The sequence below is a fragment of the Rosa rugosa genome, chromosome 2 (genome assembly GCF_958449725.1).
Source record: "Rosa rugosa chromosome 2, drRosRugo1.1, whole genome shotgun sequence".
Classification (NCBI taxonomy): domain Eukaryota; kingdom Viridiplantae; phylum Streptophyta; class Magnoliopsida; order Rosales; family Rosaceae; genus Rosa; species Rosa rugosa.
Window position 1 is genome coordinate 58,780,426 of NC_084821.1, and position 24,991 is coordinate 58,805,416.

Sequence of the window (24,991 nt, forward strand, 5' to 3'; positions counted from 1 at the left end):
AAATTCGCATAATACGAAGCAGTGTTCTGTTGAAAGATAGCAAGTCGCTCCTCTATGCTCGCATTCTCCGGAATGGGAATGGGCACATAGCCTTCTATCGTCGCCATGACTTCAGGAATTTCTTTTGGTAAAGATTTTCCTCTGGCATCCCAATGATGGTGAACACAAAAAGACTCTGATGTAGTCCCACTGGGTGTGCCAAAATGTTTGTTTTGAAGCCCGGTGGTTGAATGTATTCAAGAGAAAAAGAAAAATTTCTAACCTTGTCCCATTGGGCGTGCCAAAATGTTTGGCTCCAATTTTGCTGCAGCTGGTCAACAGTCTCTTTTCTGCGCGGGCGTGCCAGCACCGTTCGGGTGCGGTCGTCGGGGATGTCCCTTGACCTGACTTCTTTTCAAGCGATTGTGGACGAGGAGAGCACCAACCTCGTCGTGGGATTCTTTGTGCCTCGTGGCGAGGACTTTTGCTGAGCTTCTTGTTAACACAATCGATACTCAATATTGTAGATCGAGCAGAGCGACATTTAGCTTGGCTGGGTTGCTAGGGCGTTACCCTTGCTTGGCTGGTTCTGTAACCGTTGTGGTCGCGGCACTACCGTCGGCTCCCGAGGAGACTAGGACCGAAGCACTTTGACAGAGGGTTTGGTGGCACTGAAGGTCGGCTTCTGAGAAGACTAGGACTAGGAGTGTGATCACCGCTAAGAGAAAGAGAAAGAGAGGGAGAGGAGTTGCTCTTAGAGAGGTTTGCTCTAGAGAGAACTTAGATCATCTTAGAGATGTTGTTGTTGTGTTGTGAATGTGTGTTTTAGAATGAGAAGAGAAGGTGTTTATATAGGGAAGAAAAAGAAGAGTGAAATGATGAGTGGAAGAAAAATAATGAAAGTGGAATATGAAAGTGATTTGTAAAATATGGAAAAGATAGAGAAATGATGAAATGAAAGCAAGGCATGAAGGTGCAACAACATGGAAGTGATGATGATCTATTAAAGAGATTGTCTTGAAAAATATATCCAAGGAAAAGAAGAAAAGCATCTAGCTTTCTTCATGTGGGTAGGAAACATGAACATGTGAATATTGAGCTGGTTTTAGGTCAGTTTCTGCCCCTTTATTCCTTCAATTATTTCTCCAACAAGCATTCCGAATTTCACTATGACCTCTTCATAAAAAATGTTCCATTATGAGTGTAGATCACCCTGGAAAAATTTCAGAATTTTTGGTATAGTGGTTGGGCCGAAAACGCTGCTGGACCTCTTACAGGTCCAGTTTTCCAGTTTTGCTTCTGCAAAAGATTGGACTGATTGTTTGAAGGCCTTCCACTCAAAAACATCTCTGGCACTCTTCATAAGAAATGATCCTTGGGCTGTCTAGAATGGATCTGGAAAGTTTCAGCACATTTCGATTTCATTTGGTTAGTCTGCCACCCCTCCTTCCTTGTCTAGCTCGGTTTTTTCCTAGCCGAAGTAGGAAAATATGCTAAAGTTGACTTGTCATACTTCCATAGTAGGCTTTATTTAGCCTCTGTTGATATCACTTATACTACATACCGCCAAGCATAAGCAACGACCTCTTAGGTGGGCCCCGCGGCATAGCTAGTCCCGCCTACAACATGCATCCGGTACTCCGACACCCGAGCTACCTCGCTATGGTGGAAGTCGGCCGGTACCTCATAGGGAGGCCACCCTCCCATGCTCTCCAAGAGGCTTCAAGAGAAGCAATATGTACATTGTATCCCACATCGGAAATATAGAATAGATGGGGACTTCCCTTAGCTATAAAGGGAAGTCCTCCCCTTCTTAGAGAGGAGGGATCCATGATCCCCTCACTTGTATCACTATCAAAGGCTACTTGGCCTCACTACATAGTACAATATCTAAGTGGACGTAGCCTTGCCTCAAGGGCAAGGTGAACCACTATACATGCTTGTGTCCCTCTCTCTCTCTCCCTCTCATGATCCACACTTAGTCTCGTTCCGTATTCTTCAGTAGAAACATTGGCGCTAGAAGGAGGGGCCCTATGTTTGGGTATGAACCTCCGACCTTGAAGATGAGCCATCCGGGTACCATGAGCCGTCCGGGTACAAGAGTACATGCGAGTACTTGAGTCAGCGGGTACCTAAGCCTCCGGTACTTTCACAAGTCAGCGGGTACCTAAGCCTCCGGTACTTACCTAAGCCTCCGGTACTTTCACAAGTCAGCGGGTACCTCCACCCCTAAGCCTCCGGTACTTTCATAAACCAGCGGGTACGTGCACACCCCGCACCCTCAACTCATAGGCCAAATCTTATTTTGGCACCCATGAACTCAAACCCCCCCGGGACCTTATTCTTCTCGGTAACTATCATCTAATCTCCGGTATCTCTCTCCATCCCGCTGCCATTCAACACAACACCATGCATCTAGCAATCAAAGTCCAGTTGCACGTGGACCCGGACAGAACTGCTGGCCTCACTCATCAACACGTCCCCGGAGACTGTATTTGGGCCTGCGGGAATCATCTCTTCACCTGCCAGCATAGTTATCCAAGGTGCCACCAATAGCGCACCCAAATTCTCTTCGGCACTCATGCTTCCTCCCGGATAACACCAACGAGTCAGTCCTAGTCACCGAGCTGCTCTACTCACTGGTGCTTCAATTTTGCTCGACCGGGAATTCCAAAATCTCAAGTACCCGTCCCGGTGGTATCTCTCGCTGACACTCATCAATACCGTGGACCCGTGGTCAAGGAGCCATTTGTCTGGCATCTCAGATACCAGCACAACCGTCCGGGATCTCTTGGATTTCTAATCCTCCGGGAGATCATCAGCATCACGGCTGAAAAGAAAAAAAAAGGGGATAGAAGGGACTGGTTCTGCTCTGGACACCCATCCCCATATTTGCAGCGGCACCGGTGTGCAAACAGGCTTTCCGGCTACTCCACCATCTAGCCTTCATCTCAACTCATCCCGGTCTGAAATTAGCCATGCTGGCCAACCTCATAAAGTCTCGGTCTCGGTGACTCATCTTCACCAGTCCCGATGACACACTGATCAAACCTGTTCTCGTTGCCTTCCTCCCGGCGAACTTGCCCGGCAGCAACATTCACTTCCTCCACTTCCTCTTCGGTAACCCGTTACCTCCTCTCCGGTAACCATTCCGGTATCTTCATCATATCTGTCCTTCCGGTGACTTATCTCAGCAGCTCCCGGCCGACATCTCGATCATTCACCGAGCATCGACACTTACAAAAAAAAAAAATCTGGTCACCTACTCAGTACTCACCTATTCAACTCCCGGTGACTTCTTCATTTTGTGAACCTCGCATCCCGGTGACTTCACTTTGGGTACCTGCATATCCTTCCAGGACCTCCTTGGCTCCTCCTCCTCCGGGACAACAAAAAAAAAAACCCCAGAATTCCGATCTTGGCCACACCTAGACAATTGCTTTGGACACCCTAGAATATGGTTCCGGCACCCAACCGGAGAGCACAGTATCTCATAACGATGGAATGGCCACCGGGGATCACCTGAACATGTTTTCGACCCGCCTTCTTGGTCGAAGCCTCCGGTACCCTCCTGTACCAGCACAACGGAAAAAATTACACAGCACCATAGCTATAAACATTCACGACAGAAGGACACGAATGATGACTCCACGACTTGAAGCAGCATATCAATCTCGGTGCTTCATCCTTCTCAGTCTTTGAGGAATCTCCATCCAGATAAGTGCTCTTATGAGTTTTATATATTATTCCTATGGTTCTACAATAATATCTAGGCATGCTTACAGTAGTACATGTGCATGCACCTCACACCCCAGGCTTATCCAATTAACCATGCACACAACTCATGCACGAGAGGGATCTCACACGTATACATGTCATCCACTTGAGCATGATCAACACGTACACGTGTAGATTCAGTACAATACTGTTGCAGGCCACCATACACGTTACCGGTAGCAATATATAATTTCCGGGCACAATAAATTACAATGTCACAAAATTAACTCGTGCTTAGCTTATTTGCTTACCATGACTTCATCAATTGTCATTACCACATTGGTCACCATCCTTGGTCACTCACTTGTCATATTTGCTGCATGTGCATCCAAACTTTGGGCACATTACAATTATACTTATCAATTGACTCACATATAAGTCAGCTTACTGCACTTCTGTTTGTTTCAATTTTCAAAAACTCAACTATGGCTGCAATTAAGCATCAGTACCAAATTTAGTGTGGGTTTCTTACTTGCCGCAATCACACATATTTTATACCTATTTGGCTTACATGTTGGCAGCTGAGCATTCGTCCATGCTTCTTGTGTCTATCTAATTAGAACAAGATCACACATTCACATTTACACATTGGCTTAATTTTCCACGCTTATGCCTCACACATTTTAATTATAATCCAAACGTCTTTTCTATCGCAAATTAACATGCTGGCACACCACTCGTGCCCAAGAACTCGCAAGTGATGTGTTCCAGTGCATCGTTTAGGTGCATCGTATGCTCCCAGTTCTTTGTGAAATATCCAAATACATAATTGTGCATAATAACATGATTACATGGAGCTCTCATAATTACACTATGCTTCCAAATGATTAAATAAAGTCCCAGCTACGTACACTAATTTAGTCCATCAAATTGCCATGACCAATTACTAGCATCTGTGGGTACACTATCTTTATTCATTGGTACTATATAATTAAATTGACTCATACACTTCTACTTTTTAAGGCGCTTTATATCCGTATAAACACATCATATATGTGCATCGCCTTACCTGCCTCATAAGCTACATATAAGCAAACTATTGATGTTGTTGATTAACAAACTTATATGCTAATCATTTACTTTTTCTTGAGGTTCGATTATCCCTATTGGGAACTTCCTCACAATGGAACTGATACCTCGATGGTCGATTGGAGCACTTCAAATAAAGCGTCATCATCGGATACTTCAATTCTTTTCACACCATTAAAATCTCGTTCTATCGGCTCCAGATAAGTCATTATCGTACTTTCTTTCAAGTGGAGCCACTGCCATGCTTTACATGCCTTGATAATTACTTATCTCATGATGATCGATCTTAGTAACATATTCACTATGCCTAAATATTTATGTCATGCTCTAAATGTCTCCATAATTCCTAAGCATGCTTACAAAGTGCAAATTCTCACTGGCATTTCCACTACAAGTGCATGTTAAACATACATGTCATGCTTCAATTTAATTGCTCATCAATTAAATTACTACATGCATACATGTGGCACTACATAAGCGCCATATGCGGCACTTAAAATCCTCGCTCCGAGCGCGGTACCCCCAAGGGGTAAGTCAAGGTCATATCATTACACAAATCCTCTCCAATCGGCGAGGTACCCCAACGGGGTTACGAGGCTACAACCATCATTCTACCCGGGGCCACGCCACCGGGTAAAGGAGGCCTACATGCCCTCATTCAACCCCATTGGGTTAAGGAGGCTCAAGCCCTCACGTGACCCCACCGGGCCACGCTGTACAAGCCCTCACGCTACCCCATCGGGTACCGGAGGCACCAAGCCCTCACGCTACCCTTCCGGGTATCAGAGGCACCAAGCCCTCACGCTACCCCATCGGGTACCGGAGGCATCAAGCCCTCACTCTACCCTATCGGGTACTAGAGGCATCAAGCCCTCACTCTACCCTATCGGGTACCCGAGGCATCAAGCCCTCACTCTACCCTATCGGGTACTAGAGGCATCAAGCCCTCACTCTACCCTATCGGGTACGAGAGGCATCAAGCCCTCACTCTACCCTATCGGGTACGAGAGGCATCAAGCCCTCACTCTACCCCATCGGTTACGAGAGGCATCAAGTCCTCATTCTACCCGGGGCCATGCCACCGGGTACCGGGGCCCAAGGCCACCCGTTACCCCAACGAGGTTACATCATTCTACCCGGGGCCACGCCACCGGGTAAAGGAGGCCTACCGGCCCTCATTCAACCCCATTGGGTTAAGGAGGCTCAAGCCCTCATCAATCCCACCGGGATCACGGGCTCCCTCACCTCATCGGGTACATGAGGCCTCGAGCCTATCTACTCCACTAGGTATACGAGTTAGCCCAAACCTCATCGGATACCGGAGGCCCAAGGCCAGACACCCTCATCGGGTACCGGAGGCCAACGCCACCAAGTACCCCCACGGGGTTACGAGGCACCAAGTCCTCAATCTACCCTTCCGGGTATCAGAGGCTCAAGTCCTCATTCTACCCTTCCGGGTATCAGAGGCCCAAGTCCTCATTCTACCCTTCCGGGTATCAGAGGCTCAAGTCCTCAATCTACCCTTCCGGGTATCAGAGACCCAAATCCTCATTCTACCCCATCGGGAACCATAGGCTCAAGCCCTCACCTCCCGAGCATTCTCTATACTTGGGGGACTTATTCATACCACTTATCACACGTGGAGGTAGTACCCGACCGGGACTATCATTGAGCTTCACGCTCATACTTTCGTGTTATGGTCTATTAATGGAAATATTGAAATTTTTCACCTATTGTTGATCGCAACAATTAAATTTCTTTTACATCCCATTAATAAGACCATAGGACAAAACTCACATCCACTCAGCATGAGCGAGCTCATCTCTTACGTTCCCGATTCACATGAGCCAAACAATCAGGTTATGGTTTATACGTTCGGGTTAAGTAAGTTAGAGTTCGTTCCTCTAACCTATACTTGGGGGACTATCATGGTCACGCCATAGTCTCGCTAGTATTGTCAATGGTTACTTCGATACCTTTGCTTCATTCTCACCTTACCGACTTCGTCGAACATAACCTAAATCCAAATTCCTGTTTTTCTACGAGACTTGGGGGACTCGGCGAGTAACTACACTCCCGGTCCTAACATGTGTTCATCACGTGCATACAACATTACATATCATTAGGTGTCATCGTGTTCATCACACATCTATGCATCATATGCACTTCGTTATACTATCATAACACATACATTTTCAACTTATACGTCGTATGTCAAACATTACATAATATATGCATACACACATTGTGTAACATGCATCTCACATAAACATTCATGCACCTCGATGCATTTGACTCAAATGTCACTTCGATTGCCCTAGCGCAATCAATATGCTTTGTGTGCACTCATCTTATTTGCAGGTACTAGCTTGATGAGGGCCCCGGGGCACCAACATACCCGTAGAGTCCCTTCTTACTTACGGAGTTGGGGGACTAGTATGGGTATAGCGTTCAAACAAGGTCATCACTTATACTTGGCGGCATCATATTTAAACTCCCCAACCAAGAAGCGCCTCTTACTCGGGGACTTGGGGGACTTGTTGATATCACTTATACTACATACCGCCAAGCATAAGCAACGACCTCTTAGGTGGGCCCCGCGGCATAGCTAGTCCCGCCTACAACATGCATCCGGTACTCCGACACCCGAGCTACCTCGCTATGGTGGAAGTCGGCCGGTACCTCATAGGGAGGCCACCCTCCCATGCTCTCCAAGAGGCTTCAAGAGAAGCAATATGTACATTGTATCCCACATCGGAAATATAGAATAGATGGGGACTTCCCTTAGCTATAAAGGGAAGTCCTCCCCTTCTTAGAGAGGAGGGATCCATGATCCCCTCACTTGTATCACTATCAAAGGCTACTTGGCCTCACTACATAGTACAATATCTAAGTGGACGTAGCCTTGCCTCAAGGGCAAGGTGAACCACTATACATGCTTGTGTCCCTCTCTCTCTCTCTCTCTCATGATCCACACTTAGTCTCGTTCCGTATTCTTCAGTAGAAACAGCCTCTAAATATATATTTCGAGCTTGTCGACAATATATAGCTTGAGCCACTGACATTGGCTCAATTTCTCCAAGACACGCCTTGTCAGGCCAAAATGTTCATTTTGGGTCCAAACAAATATATTGGGATTTAGCTCCAATAAGCATCGGCGGGATTCGAACCCGGGTGTTACCAACTCGACCACCTGTGGTGGTTAGAATTTCGGATTGTTATTTTAAAAAGAAAAAAAAATGATTTTGAGCTATTTTTATTATTCTATTATTTCTAAAATTATTTAAATTTTTGATTTGTCAAATTTTATTTTTAAAGTCTTCCTTCATAACTAGTGTTTGCGACTCTATAAAATAAAAAATAAAAACTTTGCGGTGGCAAGCGGTACTAGTTTATGAGAAACCAGTTTGAGTACGTCCAAGTCTAATTGTAGACGTTCATTCAGATCTTCACAAAGTTCATTAAGCCAGAGCTGAACCTGCAAAAAGAGAGAACAAACCAGGTAATAGGGCCACTGAAGAAGATATTTCTAACATCAACTTCCATTCCATTTGTAACCCGACTGAGAGTGCCTTACTTCATTTCAATAAGAATGTGAAGTACATGAATGAAAACTGTAATGTATTGTGACTGCCTTTCACTGATGCCCATTAACTGTCGTAGAAGTTTTATATCAATAGAACGATGCTTATAGGATTTTGTTTCTTCCCGCACATGATTTTTCAAAAGCAAGGACAAGCATTTAGTTAAGTTGAAAAGTAGATGCTCAATCTAATCATCTGCTTTTCTCTTTTCGTTTATCTTCTTCCTTTTTATTTACTTTTCAGTTGCTCGTCCTGAACATTTCGTTCCCGAGGCATATCATGATCCTTTCCAGCAGTAGAGAATGTTGTGTTTGGAGAAATGGGGTGATAATTCACCAAGAAAATGGAACCTATCATGTGGTATCAAAAGGATGTAACATCATGCAATTAGCATTGGAAGCTGCTGTAGTGTTTACAGAAGTCTGTCATTAAACAGAGCTCACCTTCCTCAGTAGAGTAAAACAAATTTAGAGCACAAAATAGATAGAAATAACAACTAATGGCAAAAAAACAAACATAAGATTGATTCTTATACAAATCAATGACTTGCAACACCAAACTAGTTTGTTGCTGTATTCAGGCTCACAATTCAGCAAAACATAAATTTTCGTTGCATTTCGACTTTGCGAGAGGAACATTAACCTGACAGTTGACCCAAAGGGCTGATGAAATGTTACATTTTGTAAGTTACACCCATTAAAAATCTTAATTTGACTACTAAATTCATCCATTTATAAATGAAAATCATCTTTACTTCACTTCTTTTTCCGCCTCTCTCTTCAGTCTTCATTATATTTTTTCAGCCTCATAACATAATTTGAAGGAGGGTTGTTAGGAACAATGCAGTCTTTCACAAGGCTTCTCACAATCTTCAATCCATAAGTATCACCAACAATAGCAATAGTGTCTCCCTAATGATTTAGGGGAAAATTAATAATCTGAAAATCAGAAAATTAAAGAAAACGTATCGAAATAATAACAAAGAACACAGTAACACTTACGAGAACAACAATGGCAGTGTTGATCAGTTTACGAATCCCAATTATATTGTGAAAAATTAGTGCATCATACATTCCCTTGAGGTGTATCCTTTTATTTTTTCCACTTTAATGGGAATCAGTAAAAACATAAGTAGATATTTTGTTGCACCTTCATGGAGCTTACGAAAAGATCCCGCCGTTTGTGAAATTGCTCCTGCACAAAAATAGTAGAAATTAGAAAACTCTGAAAATTAAGCTTTTGCATAAAGCCCAAGATTTACAAAAATATTAGAATCCAAATATTTATGGGGTAGGTCACAGATCACCTAAACTCTAGAATTTCAAAGGTCGAACAAAAGCTTAATTCACCATGTTACAGTTAAAACTAAACGGCCACACATTGCAGCTGGAGTAATGTCTGACATAAAGAAAAGACTTTGATAAGCTAGATTTGTTTTAAGAAGATTGACAGACACCTGCAAGGAAATAAAACGGAAGGAATTTATGCAGTATCCACCTTATCAACCATATAGTGCACAAAGCCCACCTTCTTGATAACCAGTCTTAATGATTTCATAGTCATATGAGTTTTCCAGAATAGGCCTTCAAAAAGAAAAAATAAATACATTGAAGAAACAAAAATAATTACCGCCTTAACAAATATTTCGAAAATTAGTTATTAGACAAGAAAATGTCAATTTATTCGTACGTACCCGATTTGCATGACCCCCTCTTGACATAAGTTGAACAATGTCCCTAGCCTTGAAAAAATTATCTGGGTCACCAGTATCTCTGGTTGCAGAGACTGTCATTGAACACTCGACCTGCCCATAATTATAAATATAACAATGTAATTTTAGTAGAGAAGAGTAGAATTTAATTAAGAATATCAACATTTCATATTTACAAATTCAACATAAAATATTTCAGAAACAACATTTATTCTGACATACCAGATCCAGAGTGCATGAAATGCCATACAATTCTAAACACGACGCCATGTTTCCGGCAAAACTTTCCCTGCATAGCATTCAAGCATGGGATCGATTAAGTCTTCAACGAAAATAAAAGCAGTAAGAATGTTACGTATGAGATGATCGAAGAGAATCCACTGGCCATGGTGGTATTCTCAGACTAATGCATTAAATTGGAAGAAAGCTCAAGCCTTCCTAGTTCAATTTTTATCTCATACTTGTTAATTTTCAGTTTCAACTTTTTCACCCTTGTCGCCATCAAGGGATTACAATTAGTCAAAATATAACAAGAAACAAGAGACAATTTTGGCTGAATTACTTTTTGATATCTCATTCACCTTACAAGAAGAAATTATATACAAATTACAATTGCGCCTAATAAGACAAGTACTACTCCTAAGGTAAGTAGTAAACCTAATAATACTACAGATATTACATAATATTACATATCACAGAATATTACAGAATATCTACATAAATAAGGTAAGCATGACTCACGCCAACACTCCCCCTCAAGTTGGCGCATACAGATCACGAATGCCCAACTTGTCAAGTGAGTCATGAAATGCCTTACTCGATACTGCCTTTGTGAGAACATAAGCTAATTGTTCTTCTGAGTGGACAAAAGGAAAAGAGATAAGCTTAGCATCGAGCTTCTCTTTAATGAAATGTCTGTCAACCTCAACATGCTTAGTTCTATCATGTTGAACTGGGTTGTGAGCAATATCCACCGCTGCCTTATTATCAAAATACAAATCCATGGCTCGTTTGGGTTTAAATCCCAAATCACGAAGTAAATTTCTCAACCAAAGTAATTCACAAACTCCATGAGCCATACCTCTATACTCTGCTTTAGTACTTGACCTGGCCACAACCTTTTGTTTCTTACTTCTCCAAGTAACAAGATTACCACCTACAAAAGTGAAGTAACCAGAAGTGGATTTGTTTGGCTCCAGTTTTGTTGCAGCTGGTCAACAGTCTCTTTTCTTGCGCGGGCGTGCCAGCACTGTTCGGGTGCGGTCGTCGGGGGTGTCCCTTGACCTGACTTCTTTCAAGCAATTGTGGACGAGGAGAGCACCAATCTCGTCGTGGGATTCTTTGTGCCTCGTGGTGAGGACTTTTGCTGAGCTTCTTGTTAACACAATCGATACTCAATATTGTAGATCGAGCAGAGCGACATCACCGGGAAGTAGAGAGAATTTGCTAAAGCGTGACTTTAGCTTGGCTGGGTTGCTAGGGCGTTACCCTTGCTTGGCTGGTTCTGTAACCGTTGTGGTCGCGGCACTACCGTCGGCTCCCGAGGAGACTAGGACCGAAGCACGTTGACAGAGGGTTTGGTGGCACTGAAAGTCGGCTTCTGAGAAGACTAGGACTAGGAGTATGATCACCGGTAAGAGAAAGAGAAGGAGAGGAGTTGCTCTTAGAGAGGTTTGCTCTAGAGAGAACTTAGATCATCTTAGAGATGTTGTTGTTGAATGTGAATGTGTGAATTGTGTTTCAATGTAACCTCTATTTATAGGCTACCATGCCAACTACTTTGGCATTAAACAAATGAAAGTGGAGCACTAATTGGAGATAAGGGAGGTGGAGGTGTAGGTGGAGCACTAATAGGAATGATGAATTTGGGAGATAAGGGAGGTGGAGATGGAGGTGGAGCACTAATAGGAATGATGAATTTGGGAGATAAGGAAGCACTTTCGGCTCCTTTATTCATTCATTTTTATCTCCACTAAGAACTCAGATTCAACCTTCGATTTCTTCATATGAAATGATCCACCATGAATGTAGATTATTGTGGTAAAATTTCAGAATTTATTTCCATGTGGTTGGGCCGGAAATGCTGCTGGACCTCTTACAGGTCCAGTTTCCCAGTTTTGCTTCTGCAGAAAATTGGACTAATTATTTGAAGGCCTTCCACTCAAAGCTAGCTCTGGCACTCTTCATAAGAAATGATTCTTGGGCTGTCTAGAATGGATCTGCAGAGTTTCAGCTCATTTCGAGTTCATTTGGTCAGTCTGCCACCCCTCCTTCCTTGTTTAGCTCGGTTTCTCCTAACCGAAGTAGAAAAATGTGCTATAGTTGACTTTTCATGCTTCCATAGTAGGCTTTATTTAGCCTCTAAATATATATATTTCGAACTTGTCGACAATATATAGCTTGAGCCACTGACATTGGTTCAATTTCTCCAAGACGTGCCTTGTCAGGCCAAAATGCTCATTTTGGGTCCAAACAGGATTTTCTATCCGTAACACAACCTGCCCAGTCTGCATCTGTATAACCACTAATATCCAGATGATTATGTTTTGAAAACATCAAGCCTTTTCCAGGTGCAGACTTTAAATACCTCAGAATACGGATCACAGCTTCCATATGAGTTTCACTTGGATTATGCATGAATTGACTCACAACACTAACTGCATATGCAATGTCTGGCCGAGTATGTGAGAGATAGATTAATCTGCCAACTAACCTCTGATAGCGAGCCTTCTCTGTCAGAGTTTGATTAGGGTACTCAGCCAGTTTATGATTCTGCTCAATAGGAGTATCAGCAGGTCTACACCCTAACATTCCTGTCTCTGTCAACAAATCAAGCACATATTTTCTTTGGCACAAGAAAATTCCTGAACTCCCCCTGGCGACCTCAATCCCCAAAAAATATTTAAGAGAACCAAGATCTTTCATCTCAAACTCTGATGCAACCAGATTTTTTAATCTTTCAACCTCCTCTGAATTATCACCAGTAATTATCATATCATCAACATAAATAATCAAGGCAGTTAATTTACCTTCATAGCGTTTCAGAAACAATGTACGGTCAGAGTTGCTCTGCTTGTACCCAAAACGACGCATAGCTTGAGAGAATCTTCCAAACCAAGCTCGTGGTGATTGTTTGAGTCCATACAAGGACTTATTTAACTTACACACAAATCTACCTCATGTGCTTGCCTCATATCCTGGTGGTAGATCCATATAGACTTCTTCAGATAGCTCTCCATGTAAAAAGGCATTCTTCACATCAAACTGTTGCAAGGGTCAATCTAGATTAGCTGCTAGAGACATCAATACTCGAACAGTGTTAATCTTTGCTATTGGAGCAAAGGTCTCCTCATAATCCACGCCATATGTTTGAGTATATCCCTTTGCAACAAGTCTTGCTTTATACATGTTCACTGAACCATCTGCATTGTGTTTAATAGTGTACACCCATCTACATCCAACGACTCTCTTTCCTTGTGGAGGTGGCACCAACTCCCAAGTATTATTCTTCTCCAATGCCTCCATCTCTTCATTCATCGCTTGAGACCATTTGGGATCCTTGAGAGCATCCTGCACTTTACTGGGAACACATACAGAGGATATTTGATTCACAAAAGAAGCATGGGATTTGGATAATCGGTGGGTGGATACAAAGTTAGCTATGGCATACTTAGACTTAACATCTAAACTTGGTTCATATTGACGAGGTGGTTTACCACGGGTGGACCTAGGAGGCAAAACATACACACTATCACCAATATCAGAGTTAGAAGAAACACCACTAACCTCAAGATTGGGACGCTCCTCATGGATTGATTGACAAGGGTTATCTGTATCTAAGAGGGGTGGAGGAGCTTGGCCTTCTTGGAGGGTAGACGATTCGGCAATTGTCTCTTCTGTTTCGGAACTCGCAATGCTCTGTTCGGCAGTTGCATGGTGAAGGGTAGACGATTTAGCAATTGCCTTTTCTGTTTCGGAACTCGCATTGCTCTGTTCGGCAATTGCCTTTTCTGTTTCTGCAGGAGTGTCATTGGCTTCAAGGGGCTGAATTTTAATCCCACAAGACTTCTCTTCCAAAAAAGTGTGTTTCTCCCCCTGAAGTGACGGATTGATGGGAGAAAAATAACATGCATCCTCATAAAAGTTTATGTCCATGGTAACAAAAACTTTCTGTGTAGGAGGATGAAAACACTTGTAGCCCTTCTGATTAACACCATAGCCCACAAAAACACACTTTAATGCCCTGACATCGAGTTTGGACCTTTGATTCTTAGGAATATGGACAAACACAACACACCCAAAGACACGAGCAGGGAGATTAGAAAATGAAGGGACAGACACATGATTTGAAAGGGCAGCATAGGGGGTTTTACCATTGAGAACAGAGGAAAGTAGCCTATTGATGAGATGACAAGCAGTGAGAATTGCATCTCCCCAAAGATACTTAGGCATATGAGCACTAAATAGAAGAGACCGGGCTATGTCAAGAACATGACGATTCTTTCTTTCTGACACCCCATTTTGTTCAGGGGTTTGAGGGCAAGTAGTTTGATGAATGATCCCATGAGATTGAAAGAATTGGTGAAAATGAGTGTTAATGCTCAAAGTCTGGCGGTAGCCAAACCTCCGTTTAACGCGGGTCCGGCGGGCGGACCGCTACTCTGTATACCTGGTAATTCCTGCTAGCTGCCAAGTGAAAGACAGGGCGTCAGAGGGAGACCGCGTTGGGCGGTCTTCACTTCTCCGATGCCTAAGTCAGTTGATATATAGGCAGCACAGTAATAAATGAGAGTTAATGCGTAATTTAATGAAGGGAGAAGAGAGGACCTTTTATAGGTGAGGAGACGTCTGATCTTCTCCTTGTTTTCGATGTGGGACTGAAGTGCTTCAGTTCCCAGTTTCAGTAGCTTCTGATGCCGTCTTGGCAGAGTGCGTGGCGGCGCGTCAGCGGTGATCCTGGGGAACGTTTGTGCTCAGGCCGTGGCCCGCCTGGCTGCCTATCTATGAGTTACTCATTTGACGATAGTTGGTACCTCTGGCGGTACAATGAGGGTGTCTGATTATAGCTAATTATGCTTTGCAACGTACATGTAGGTACACTGAGAATTGACAAACTCCCCCCCATTATCAGAACGAAAGACTTTAATATTGGCTCCAAATTGATTTTGAACAAGAGCAAAAAACTCTTGGAAAGCATAGAAGACTTCATATTTGTGTTTTAATAAGGCGACCCAAGTAAGACGGGTATAATCATCAATAAACAAAACAAACCAATGTTTGCCAGACAAGGTTGACTCACGGGAAGGTCCCCACACATCAGAATGAATAAGCTCAAAAGGAAAAGAACTCCTAGTAGTACTCAAAGGATAACTAGTACGATGACTTTTAGCTAAGACACATGACTCACAATGCAACTTAGACTCATCAATGCCCAAAAACAAGGATGGCATAGATTTCTTCATGACATTACAGGAAGGATGTCCTAATCTCCGATGCCATAGCCATAATTCTTCAACTTGATTAGTAACCCCAGTCGAAATCAACGCTGCTTGGACTACCTTCTCCGGCTTCATTCCGGTGAACATGCAATCCAGATGAAATAGTCGACCCCTCAGATAACCCCTGCCGATTATTTCCTTGGTGAGGAGGTCCTGAAAAATCACATACAACGGAAAAAATGTTACAGAACACCGAGATTGAGTATTAAGCTGAGGCACAAATATAAGATGATGAGAGAGATCAGGGACATAAAGAACATCATGTAGTGTCAAAGAAGGGGTGAGACGAACATACCCTATTCCTAAAACAGGAAAAGAATCACCATTGGCATTGACAACAGAGGAAATAGAGGGTGGATTGAGAAAAAGAAAGAAACTACGATCATAGGTCATATGGTCAGATGCTCCAGAATCAATTATCCAAGTATTGCCACCAGTAAAGCCATAAATTTTTAAAGCAACTCCAATCTTACCATTACCACCACAACTTACGAATGCGGTATCCTTACCAGCAAAGTTGGTGTGATCTGATTTTGTCACCGCATAGTAATCTTGGTCTTGAACAAGATGACCAGCAGCCTTTCTCTTAGGTTTGTTGTCCTGAGGTCGTGGCCTATCAAAGTAGCCTGCTGGAAAACCAACCAACCTGTAACAGTTTGCTTTGATGTGGCCTGGATTCTTGCAGTAGTTACAAGTCAGACTTGAGGAGTACACGGGGGAAGAAGGAGCTTTCACCATGGTGAATATGCAGCGGAAGGAAAAACAACAAAGTACTCGGAAATATAAGAAGGCAACGGTGATGAAAGGATCAAAGGACAAGGAACAAATCCAAGCACAAAGAACAAGAGTCAAGGATCAAAGGACAATGAGTCAGAGTCCAGGATCGGATCTCTGCTCTGATACCAAGTCAAAATATAACAAGAAACAAGATACAATTTTGGCTGAATTACTTTTTTATATCTCATTCACCTTATAAGAAGAAATTATATACAAATTACAATTGCGCCTAATAAGACAAATACTACTCCTAAGGTAAGTAGTAAACCTAATAATACTACAGATATTACATAATATTACATATCACAGAATATTACAGAATATTTACATAAATAAGGTAAGCATGACTCATTGTGTTACAGCTAATATTCTGTGGGGAAGAAACGATGGTAACTTTGTTTTTACATGACTAATCCATATTTTACTATACTCCGGTATAATATATACTTACTACTAGATACAAATTCACGAATCATGGATGCTACTAGATACAAAATCAGAACACTTTGCTCCGATATAATTACTTAATAAACAAAGCATGTATTTTCAGTAAGTCGGTGATAATGTCAAACCAATACCTATGATCACTGAACATAATGCCTTAATGATGACGAAGGTCACGGGTTATTACAAGTGTGGTCTGCCTTGTTCAGGATGATCATGAGAATCACAACTAGAATTAATCGTACGAGTAGAGGAAGGTACGTACGTACTCAGGCATTTTGGGAAGGAGGTGGAGAAAGAGTTGGGTTCCACAGGACTGGAATTCTCGATTTGCATACTGTCGATGTTGCCGCCCTCGCTCTTCCCCATGATCGCTGTGTTATTCTCAGAAACCCTACAATGATAACAGACAACAATAATTATTCTAAAAAAAAAAAAAGACAACAATAAAGGGTTGATATATGGCGGCCTGTTTTTTTTTTTTTTTTGGGGGGGCGGGGAGTGAGAGATGAGGCGGACCGTTTAGTAGTCCACGGCCCATAAACGAAACAGGAAGTGCAATTAAAGGTTTGCAAGTTTCGTGTGTTATGAATTTGAGCAATTTTCGTGTTTGTGAGTCTTGCTTTGCAATAATCTAATTTATGATATATGTGAATCAACTCAGTTTCAGTGGATCCTAGCGTATCGTAGACTACTATTCAAAGTGAAGGGGCATGCATATCACCTACACACAGTCACACTCACACACATTATGATCCTAATCCTAGTAGACTGGTAATTATATTTACTTTTTCCGTCCGGATACTTGCTAGCTAGTCGATCTGGAGTTAAAGTCAATGGTTATTATTCTGTTGCTATTGTCCGATATCAATGTTCTTAATGGCACTAGTAACAGCCAGCCAAGAGAAACAACCAAATAACGGTTTCAAATTAAATTATCAACAAACGTTATCAATTTTAAGTTCCATTAGACACATGCACATATAAACACAAGAAAGAATCATAGATTAAGAAGAGCATAGTACGTGTTTGACAAAGCCGAAGAAAGAGTATGATGGAAGAATCAAACACCGAAGAAAGAGCAATGATGGATTGATGGTGATCATTCCCAGCACAGGTATCGGTCACTTGGTCCCCATGATTGAGTTTGAGCGACGAATAACCAATCGCTATGGTCGATTTTCAGTAGTCATCCCCATCATCCCAGCACCCAATATGCCCATAACCAATATGCAAAGTCCCGAGCAGAAACCTACGCTGCCAATAATATCCGATTCATCGACCTACCTGTATATCATACGTACACCTCCCTCCTAAGGATCATTTCTGATCAATGGAAGCCCCATGTGAAGCCCCACGTCAAGCAGGCAATCACTGATATATACCTTGCAAGCCGAGTCAGTCTCCAATTCAGTTCGAGTCCTGTAAAACCTAATTGGACTATCATACAATATGGAACTTCATTAATCACAATATAAGATCATCTTAGGAACAAGAATTAAGGATTACACAATGTGATGCAATCCGGATAACTTGCAAATAAGGAAAGTGTGATTATACTCTTTGCAGGTTGAGGAAACCTAATTCTATGTGGACTATAATTAGTTTACTAAGACATGAAGTAAAGTATGTTTTGCAGAGGAGTTGAATCCATGATTCACAAGGAAATCTTTATGGGAAGGTTTAGGAATCATCAACTCATATATAAAGCAAGGTCCCTGTTCTCACAATTAATCAAGCAATATTGTCTACCCCATTATAGACTGCTAAAGCATTGGAGAGAACAAAAGACTTGTGCTTTCGGCATTGCGATGGCTTCTACATCATCAGGTTAGTAATTCTTCATCGAGTTATGGTTTGTGTTTCTTGAATGTATATGATGGATGTTTGTTTGTGTTACTCTAACAATTGGTATCAGAGCCTATCATATGCTATTTGAAACCGAACCTAAATTTAAGATTTATTTATTGGTGTTGAAAAACCTAAAGAAACAAAAAAAAAAAAAAAAAAAAAAAAGGGGGTTTATGAAAAACTCACGGATAATTAGAAGCCCACTTAGCTCATTAGTTGTTGTATGTTGGAAAGTCAAAAACAACGGACAAAAAATTTTCTATCTCCTCTCTCGCTTCTCTTCTTCACGTCAAAACACAAAATGGGAACTTTTCTGGGTTCCTTAATTTCTGGAGATAATTTTCGAATTGCTCCAAATTTTCAATACACGTGATGCTTGATGACTTCTTTTGGGTGTATGTATTTTGAATTGCACTAATATGCAGGAACAATTTGCTTAAGGTACACAGCTCTTGAACTCTTCATCTCTGCTATGAGATTTTTTGATTCTGGGATATTGTTTGCGCTTGTGATATATGGATAGTGAAAAGCATGTTATATTACATTCTTCTTGATTGATTAGATTTCATAATTTAATTGTTTGATTGCTTATATGGAATTGCGTTAGCAGTAGCTATCAGGATTGCAGGTTAGTTTCAATCCTAAAGAACAAGTTTTTTTAGGAGCTGTAAGAAAAACTAAAGCAAGCACTCATATACAGATTGGTCAATCCACCTAAAGATATCCTAAAGTTCTCATCATGTTTGTTCACACACATAAAATTTCTTCAAATTTTTTTTTCTTTTCTTTTTTCGCTGTAAAACCTTGATAAAAATAAAAGCTTTTTGTCTGTATGAACAAACATTAAAGAACCTCAATCTCGTTTTAGGAATTTCAGTAATGTCTCTCACCATAGTGGTTATGTTGTTGGAATTCTTAACTCAAGGATTTAAGATTGAGATTGCAATTCTATTCTGAGCTACTGAATGTTCTTCCACAGAAGGTTTAAAATTTCATTAGTAAGGCATAGAATTGGCACATTACAGAGACATTAAAACACATAAAGTAGGGGTGTTTTCTTTTAGCCACAGCAAAGAAACATTCATAGAAACTAGTGTTTTAAGAATTCTGGTTGTGTGGTAAAGAAACTAAAGGCTTGTTGTATCTTCTTGCTCATATGTGTTGTGCAATAAGCAAACTGCAGAATGGGGTTAAAATTTAAAGAATGAACTCAAATGCTTGATAAAGAATGTACGTTTCATGCATATTTTCTACAGAATGTATGAATTTTACCGAGTGCTTATTAAGGTTATTTCTTCTTTTTCAGTTATGAGTCAGATGACAAAAATTGAAACACTTACTGGTAGCAACTTTAAGAAGTGGAAAGAAGATGTAGAAATAGCTCTAGGACTTATGGACATTGACTTGCCACTTAGAGTTCCCGAACCACCAAAAATTACTGATACTAGCACCAGACTTGAAAAGGATAAAGCTGAAAAATGGGAGAGCAACAATAGGATGTCCATCAAGATTATGCAGAGGGCAATGACTGATACAGTAAGGGGAGGGATTCCTGTTTGTGAGAGAGCCGCAGATTTTTTAGCAGCCATAGAAGAAAAATTTAAGGAAAGTGATAAAGCTGAAATAACAAATCTCATGAATACCCTTTCGACTATGAAGTATGATGGTAATGGAAGTGTTAGGGAGCACTGTTTGAAGATGATTGATATTGCAACTAAGCTGAAAACTCTAGAAGTTCCTGTAGCAGATCCATGGCTAGTTTATTTAGCTCTTTCTTCTCTACCTCCTCAGTTTAGTCAACTAGTCACAACCTACAACACTCAGAGAGATAAGTGGACGATTAATGAACTCATATCCATTTGTGTGCAAGAAGAGGATAGGATTAAGAAGGAGAAAGGCAAAGTTGTTGCCACAGTGAACTTGGTGACAAAAGGGCAGTCAAAGAACTATGGGGTTAAGAAGCCTACATTCAAAAATTTCTCTAAGGGTTCATCTTCTGCTGGAGGATCTCACTTTTCTAAAGATAACAAAACTTCCAACTCAAATGTTTTCAAATGCTTTTTCTGTGACAAAGTCTGGCATCTAAAGAGGAACTGTCACAAATACAGAAATTGGTTGACAAAAAAGGGTATGTTTTCTGTTTTTGTTTGCTTTGAGTCTAACTTAGTACATGTTCCTTCTAATTCTTGGTGCCTAGATAGTGGTTCCCCTATTCACATAGCTAATACCTTGCAGGGATTCATAAAAAGGAGAACACCAAATAAAGAAGAACAAAACTTGTTCGTAGGGAATGGAATGAAGGTTGCAGTAGAGGCCATAGGAGTTGTTAGGCTTTTGTTAGGATCTGGTTTTTTGTTAGAATTGGATAATGTTTTCTATGTACCTTCCATGAGAAGGAATTTAATTTCTTGTTCTCAACTTGTTGACAATGATTTCAGTTTTTTCATTAATAAAATTGAGTGGAAATTATTTTATGATAATTCTGCTGTTGGCAATGCTTTTCGATTTAATGGCTTGTGGCAATTGGAATGTTCATATCCAAATGAGTCTTTTCTTGTTGAATCTGCTGGTGTCAAAAGAAATTTAATCAATGAAAAATCTTCTACTCTTTGGCATAAAAGATTAGGACATATTTCTAAAGAAAGAATGCAGAAATTAATCAAAGAAAACATTTTGCCTGTTTTGGATTTTTCTGATTATGATGTGTGTGTTGATTGCATTAAAGGAAAGCTGACAAACTTTAGAAAGAAAGGGTCAACTAGGAGTCTGCAACCTTTAGAGCTAATTCATACTGATATTTGTGGTCCATTCTCGACCCAAACCATATGTAGGAACCACTATCCCTTCATTGATGACTATTCTAGGTTTTGTTATTTGTACCTTATTTCAGAAAAATCACAAGCACTTGAAAAATTTAAGATTTTTAAAATGGAAGTTGAAAATCAGTTGGCAAGAACAATTAAGGTAGTGAGATCTGACAGGGGAGGTGAATACTATGGGAAATATGATGAAACTGGGCAACATAAAGGACCTTTTGCATTGTTCTTAGAGGAATGTGGAATTGTAGCTCAATACACAACACCGGGGACACCTGAGCAGAATGGGGTAGCTGAGAGGAAGAATAGAACATTGTTGAATATGGTTAGAAGCATGATGTGCACTACTGGACTTCCTAAATTTTTGTGGGGTGAGGCACTGAAGACGGCAAATTATATATGCAATAGGGTGCCTAGTAAAGCAGTAGATAAAACTCCCTTTGAACTTTGGATTGGTAGAAAACCTAGTTTGGCACACCTACACGTTTGGGGAAGCAAGGCTGAGGCTAGACCATATAATCCGCAGGAGAAAAGGCTAGATTCCAAGACTGTCAGTGGTTTCTTCATAGGTTTTCCAGAAAAATCTAAGGGTTTTAGGTTCTACTGTCCCAAATATCATCTGAGGATCATTGAAACAAGGAATGCTAAATTTATTGAAGAAACTCAGTTGCAAGAAAGGGAGGATTTAAGCGATTTTCTCATAGAACAAGAAGAAGCAGTAGCTAAAAGTTTATCTCAGCAACATCAAAATTCAGAAACCTCCTTCTCACCTATGTCAGTTGTTCACCCTTCTATTAGTACACTTTCTGATGAAGAAAATCTGGAAAACCATGTTCTTGAGCCGATCATTCCCATTGAAAATCATCACAATCATGATCCGCAGATGCTAGATCAACTTGTAGTGCAGGAACCTCCACCTCAACCACAACCACAGCCTATTCAACCATTAAGACAATCGCAGAGAGTAAGGAGGTCAGCAATCCTTGATGATTACATAGTTTACTTACAAGAAACAGATTTTGATTTAGGGGAAGAGAGCGATCTTGTCACCTACAAACAACCTGTAGATAGATTCAATCTAAACAATGGAAGAAAGCTATGGAGTCTGAATTGCAATCTATGAGTGACAATGCAGTTTGGGAATTATCAGAGTTGCCTCCTAATGTCAAACCTATAGGCTACAAGTGGGTGTTCAAAACAAAGAAAAATTCAGATGGGAGTGTAGAACGACATAAAGCTAGACTAGTGGCAAAGGGTTTTACACAGAGAGAAGGGGTAAATTACAATGAGACTTTTTCCCCTGTTTCAACAAAGGATTCTTTTCGAATTATTATGGCTTTGGTTGCACACTATAACATGGAACTACACCAAATGGACGTTAAAACTGCTTTTTTGAATGGAGATTTGCATGAGGATATTTATATGACACAACTTGAGGGGTTTATTGCTTCTGGGAATGAAAGGTTAGTCTGCAAACTTAAGAAATCTATCTACAGATTAAAACAAGCTTCGAGACAGTGGTATTTAAAATTTGATTCTGTGATGGTAAAGTTTGGTTTTGAAGAAAATCCTCTTGATGAATGTGTATACTTGAAAACTAGTGGGAGCAAATTTATTTTTCTGATTTTGTATGTGGATGATATTCTTCTTGCCAGCAGTGACTTAAATTTGCTTAATGAAACTAAGTCTTTTCTGTCTAGTAACTTCGATATGAAAGATTTAGGAGATTCATCTTATGTTCTGGGTATAGAGATTGTCAGGGATAGAACTCGAGGTCTTCTGGGATTATCTCAAAGGAATTATATAGAAAAGGTGTTGAAGAGGTTTAAGATGGAAAAATGTGCTCCTGGTGATGCTCCTATGACAAAAGGAGATATGTTGCATAAAGATCAATGCCCTAGAAACAGCTTAGAGCAAGAAGCAATGAAGGATAAGCCTTATGCCTCATTGGTAGGCAGCCTCATGTATGCGCAGGTCTGCACTAGACCTGACATAGCCTACTCAGTTGGAATACTTGGAAGATTTCAAACTAATCCTGGACATGCACATTGGGTTGCTGGGAAAAAGGTCTTGAGATATTTGCAGAAAACCAAGGATTATATGCTAGTGTATAAGAAGATAGATGGTCAAGAACTTGCTGTGTTTGGTTTCTCTGATGCAGATTTTGTGGGAAAGCAGAAGGTTCAACAACAAAGAAAATCAACTTCTGGTTTTATTTTTATGTTGGCTGGTGGCGCTATTTCTTGGAAGAGTGTGAAACAGACTAGTATCACTACATCTACCATGTATGCTGAATTTGTTGCTTTATATGAGGCAACTATTCATGGAGTGTGGCTTAGAAATTTTATTAGAGGCATGAAAGTTATAGATACCATACACAGACCCTTGCCAATATATTGTGATAACAGTGCTGCAGTGTTCTTTTCAAAGAACAATAAGAGATCTTCAAAATCTAAATTTATGGATCCAAAATATCTGTTGGTAAGAGAGAAAGTAAAGCTTGATGAAATTAGTGTAGAGCATGTGTCTTCTGAGGATATGTTGGCTGATCCATTTACTAAACCATTATCTGTTGCAGTTTTTAAAGAACATGTTAAGAATATGGGTTTAGTTGAGTCTTTAGATGTTGTTTGAATCAGTGGGAGCTCATAATTTGTTTTAGAAACTCAGCTTGGATGTAATTTTCATTAGGGAAAAATTCACCAACGGTGTCTGGACACTTTGGTGACTTTCAAAATGATACCTGAACTCTGAATGTTATCAATGTGATACCTGGATTCATTATTTCGTATCAATGTGATACCTACGACCAATTTCCGTCATGGAACAGTTAAATTTTGCACGTGCGATGCACGTGAGTCACTAAATAAAGATAAAAAGACCGATTTACCCTCAATTTTTTTTTTCCTTTTTATTTTTCTTCTTCTTCTTCTTCTTCTTCTTCTTCGATATTTCTTTCTTTCTTCTTCTTGCTTTCTGCCTTCAGCGACCACTGGAATCCACCGCCACTGAGCAACTGGCTCCTCCTCCGCCGCTCGAACACCTCCCTCTGCCTTTGCCGACCTTCACTCCCAGCCCGCCGATCAAGCGCGCCACCAGCCTGCCGACGATGCCGACGAAGGTCCAAAAATCGAGGATCCAAAAATTGAGGGTAAATCCCTAAACTCTCATCCTCCTCCTCCTCAGCAGAATGAGGACAACGCCCAAGATCCCAAACTTGAAATTGAAGCTCCGCCATCATCATCATCTGAACCCCACCACCACCACTAGACCAAGACCGAGAAGATCCGATCAAAACCACATCCAGACAGAATTCGAGTTCCCGGAAGAAAAAAAGAGCCGCCGGATGAATCGGTTACGCCAGAGATGCCAACGCTCACTCTCTCGATCGCTCTCTCTCTTTCGACGCCGATGACGTCATCATCGCGGACGTAATCGATTTGCTTCCCGAACCCAGCCCTTCTTCTCATTCCACTGTATCACTATCAGTACCAGTCCAATCCCAACCCGAACCCGAAGTCGAAA

The 24,991-nt window shown here is 41.1% G+C and overlaps 2 protein-coding genes across 3 annotated transcripts in view; one reads left to right on the forward strand and one right to left on the reverse strand.

The window, feature by feature from the left end:
- LOC133728843 (DNA polymerase eta) overlaps nucleotides 1-24,407 on the reverse strand; it is a 106,085-nt gene extending 81,678 nt beyond the window's left edge. For both annotated transcript variants that reach the window (XM_062156271.1, XM_062156269.1), the window contains exon 1: nucleotides 24,384-24,407. The gene's annotated coding sequence lies outside the window, so the exon portion shown is untranslated. The remainder of the gene's footprint in view (nucleotides 1-24,383) is intronic.
- On the forward strand, nucleotides 18,230-21,298 carry LOC133734573 (uncharacterized). The gene is made up of 3 exons (XM_062162196.1): nucleotides 18,230-18,629; nucleotides 19,957-20,778; nucleotides 20,886-21,298. The coding sequence occupies exons 1-3, from the start codon at nucleotides 18,428-18,430 to the stop codon at nucleotides 20,912-20,914; spliced, it is 1,053 nt and encodes a 350-aa protein (XP_062018180.1). The 5' UTR covers nucleotides 18,230-18,427; the 3' UTR covers nucleotides 20,915-21,298.
- Nucleotides 24,408-24,991: the final 584 nt, after the last annotated feature.

Excerpts from the sequence above, each read along its gene's own strand:
- LOC133734573 (XM_062162196.1), top strand. The coding sequence starts at position 18,428 with ATGTTTTGCAGAGGAGTTGAATCCATGATTCACAAGGAAATCTTTATG. Across the intron at positions 18,630-19,956 it reads GATGGCTTCTACATCATCAG|TTATGAGTCAGATGACAAAA; the intron begins GTTAGTAATTCT and ends CTTCTTTTTCAG. Across the intron at positions 20,779-20,885 it reads AAATTGGTTGACAAAAAAGG|GGATTCATAAAAAGGAGAAC; the intron begins GTATGTTTTCTG and ends AATACCTTGCAG.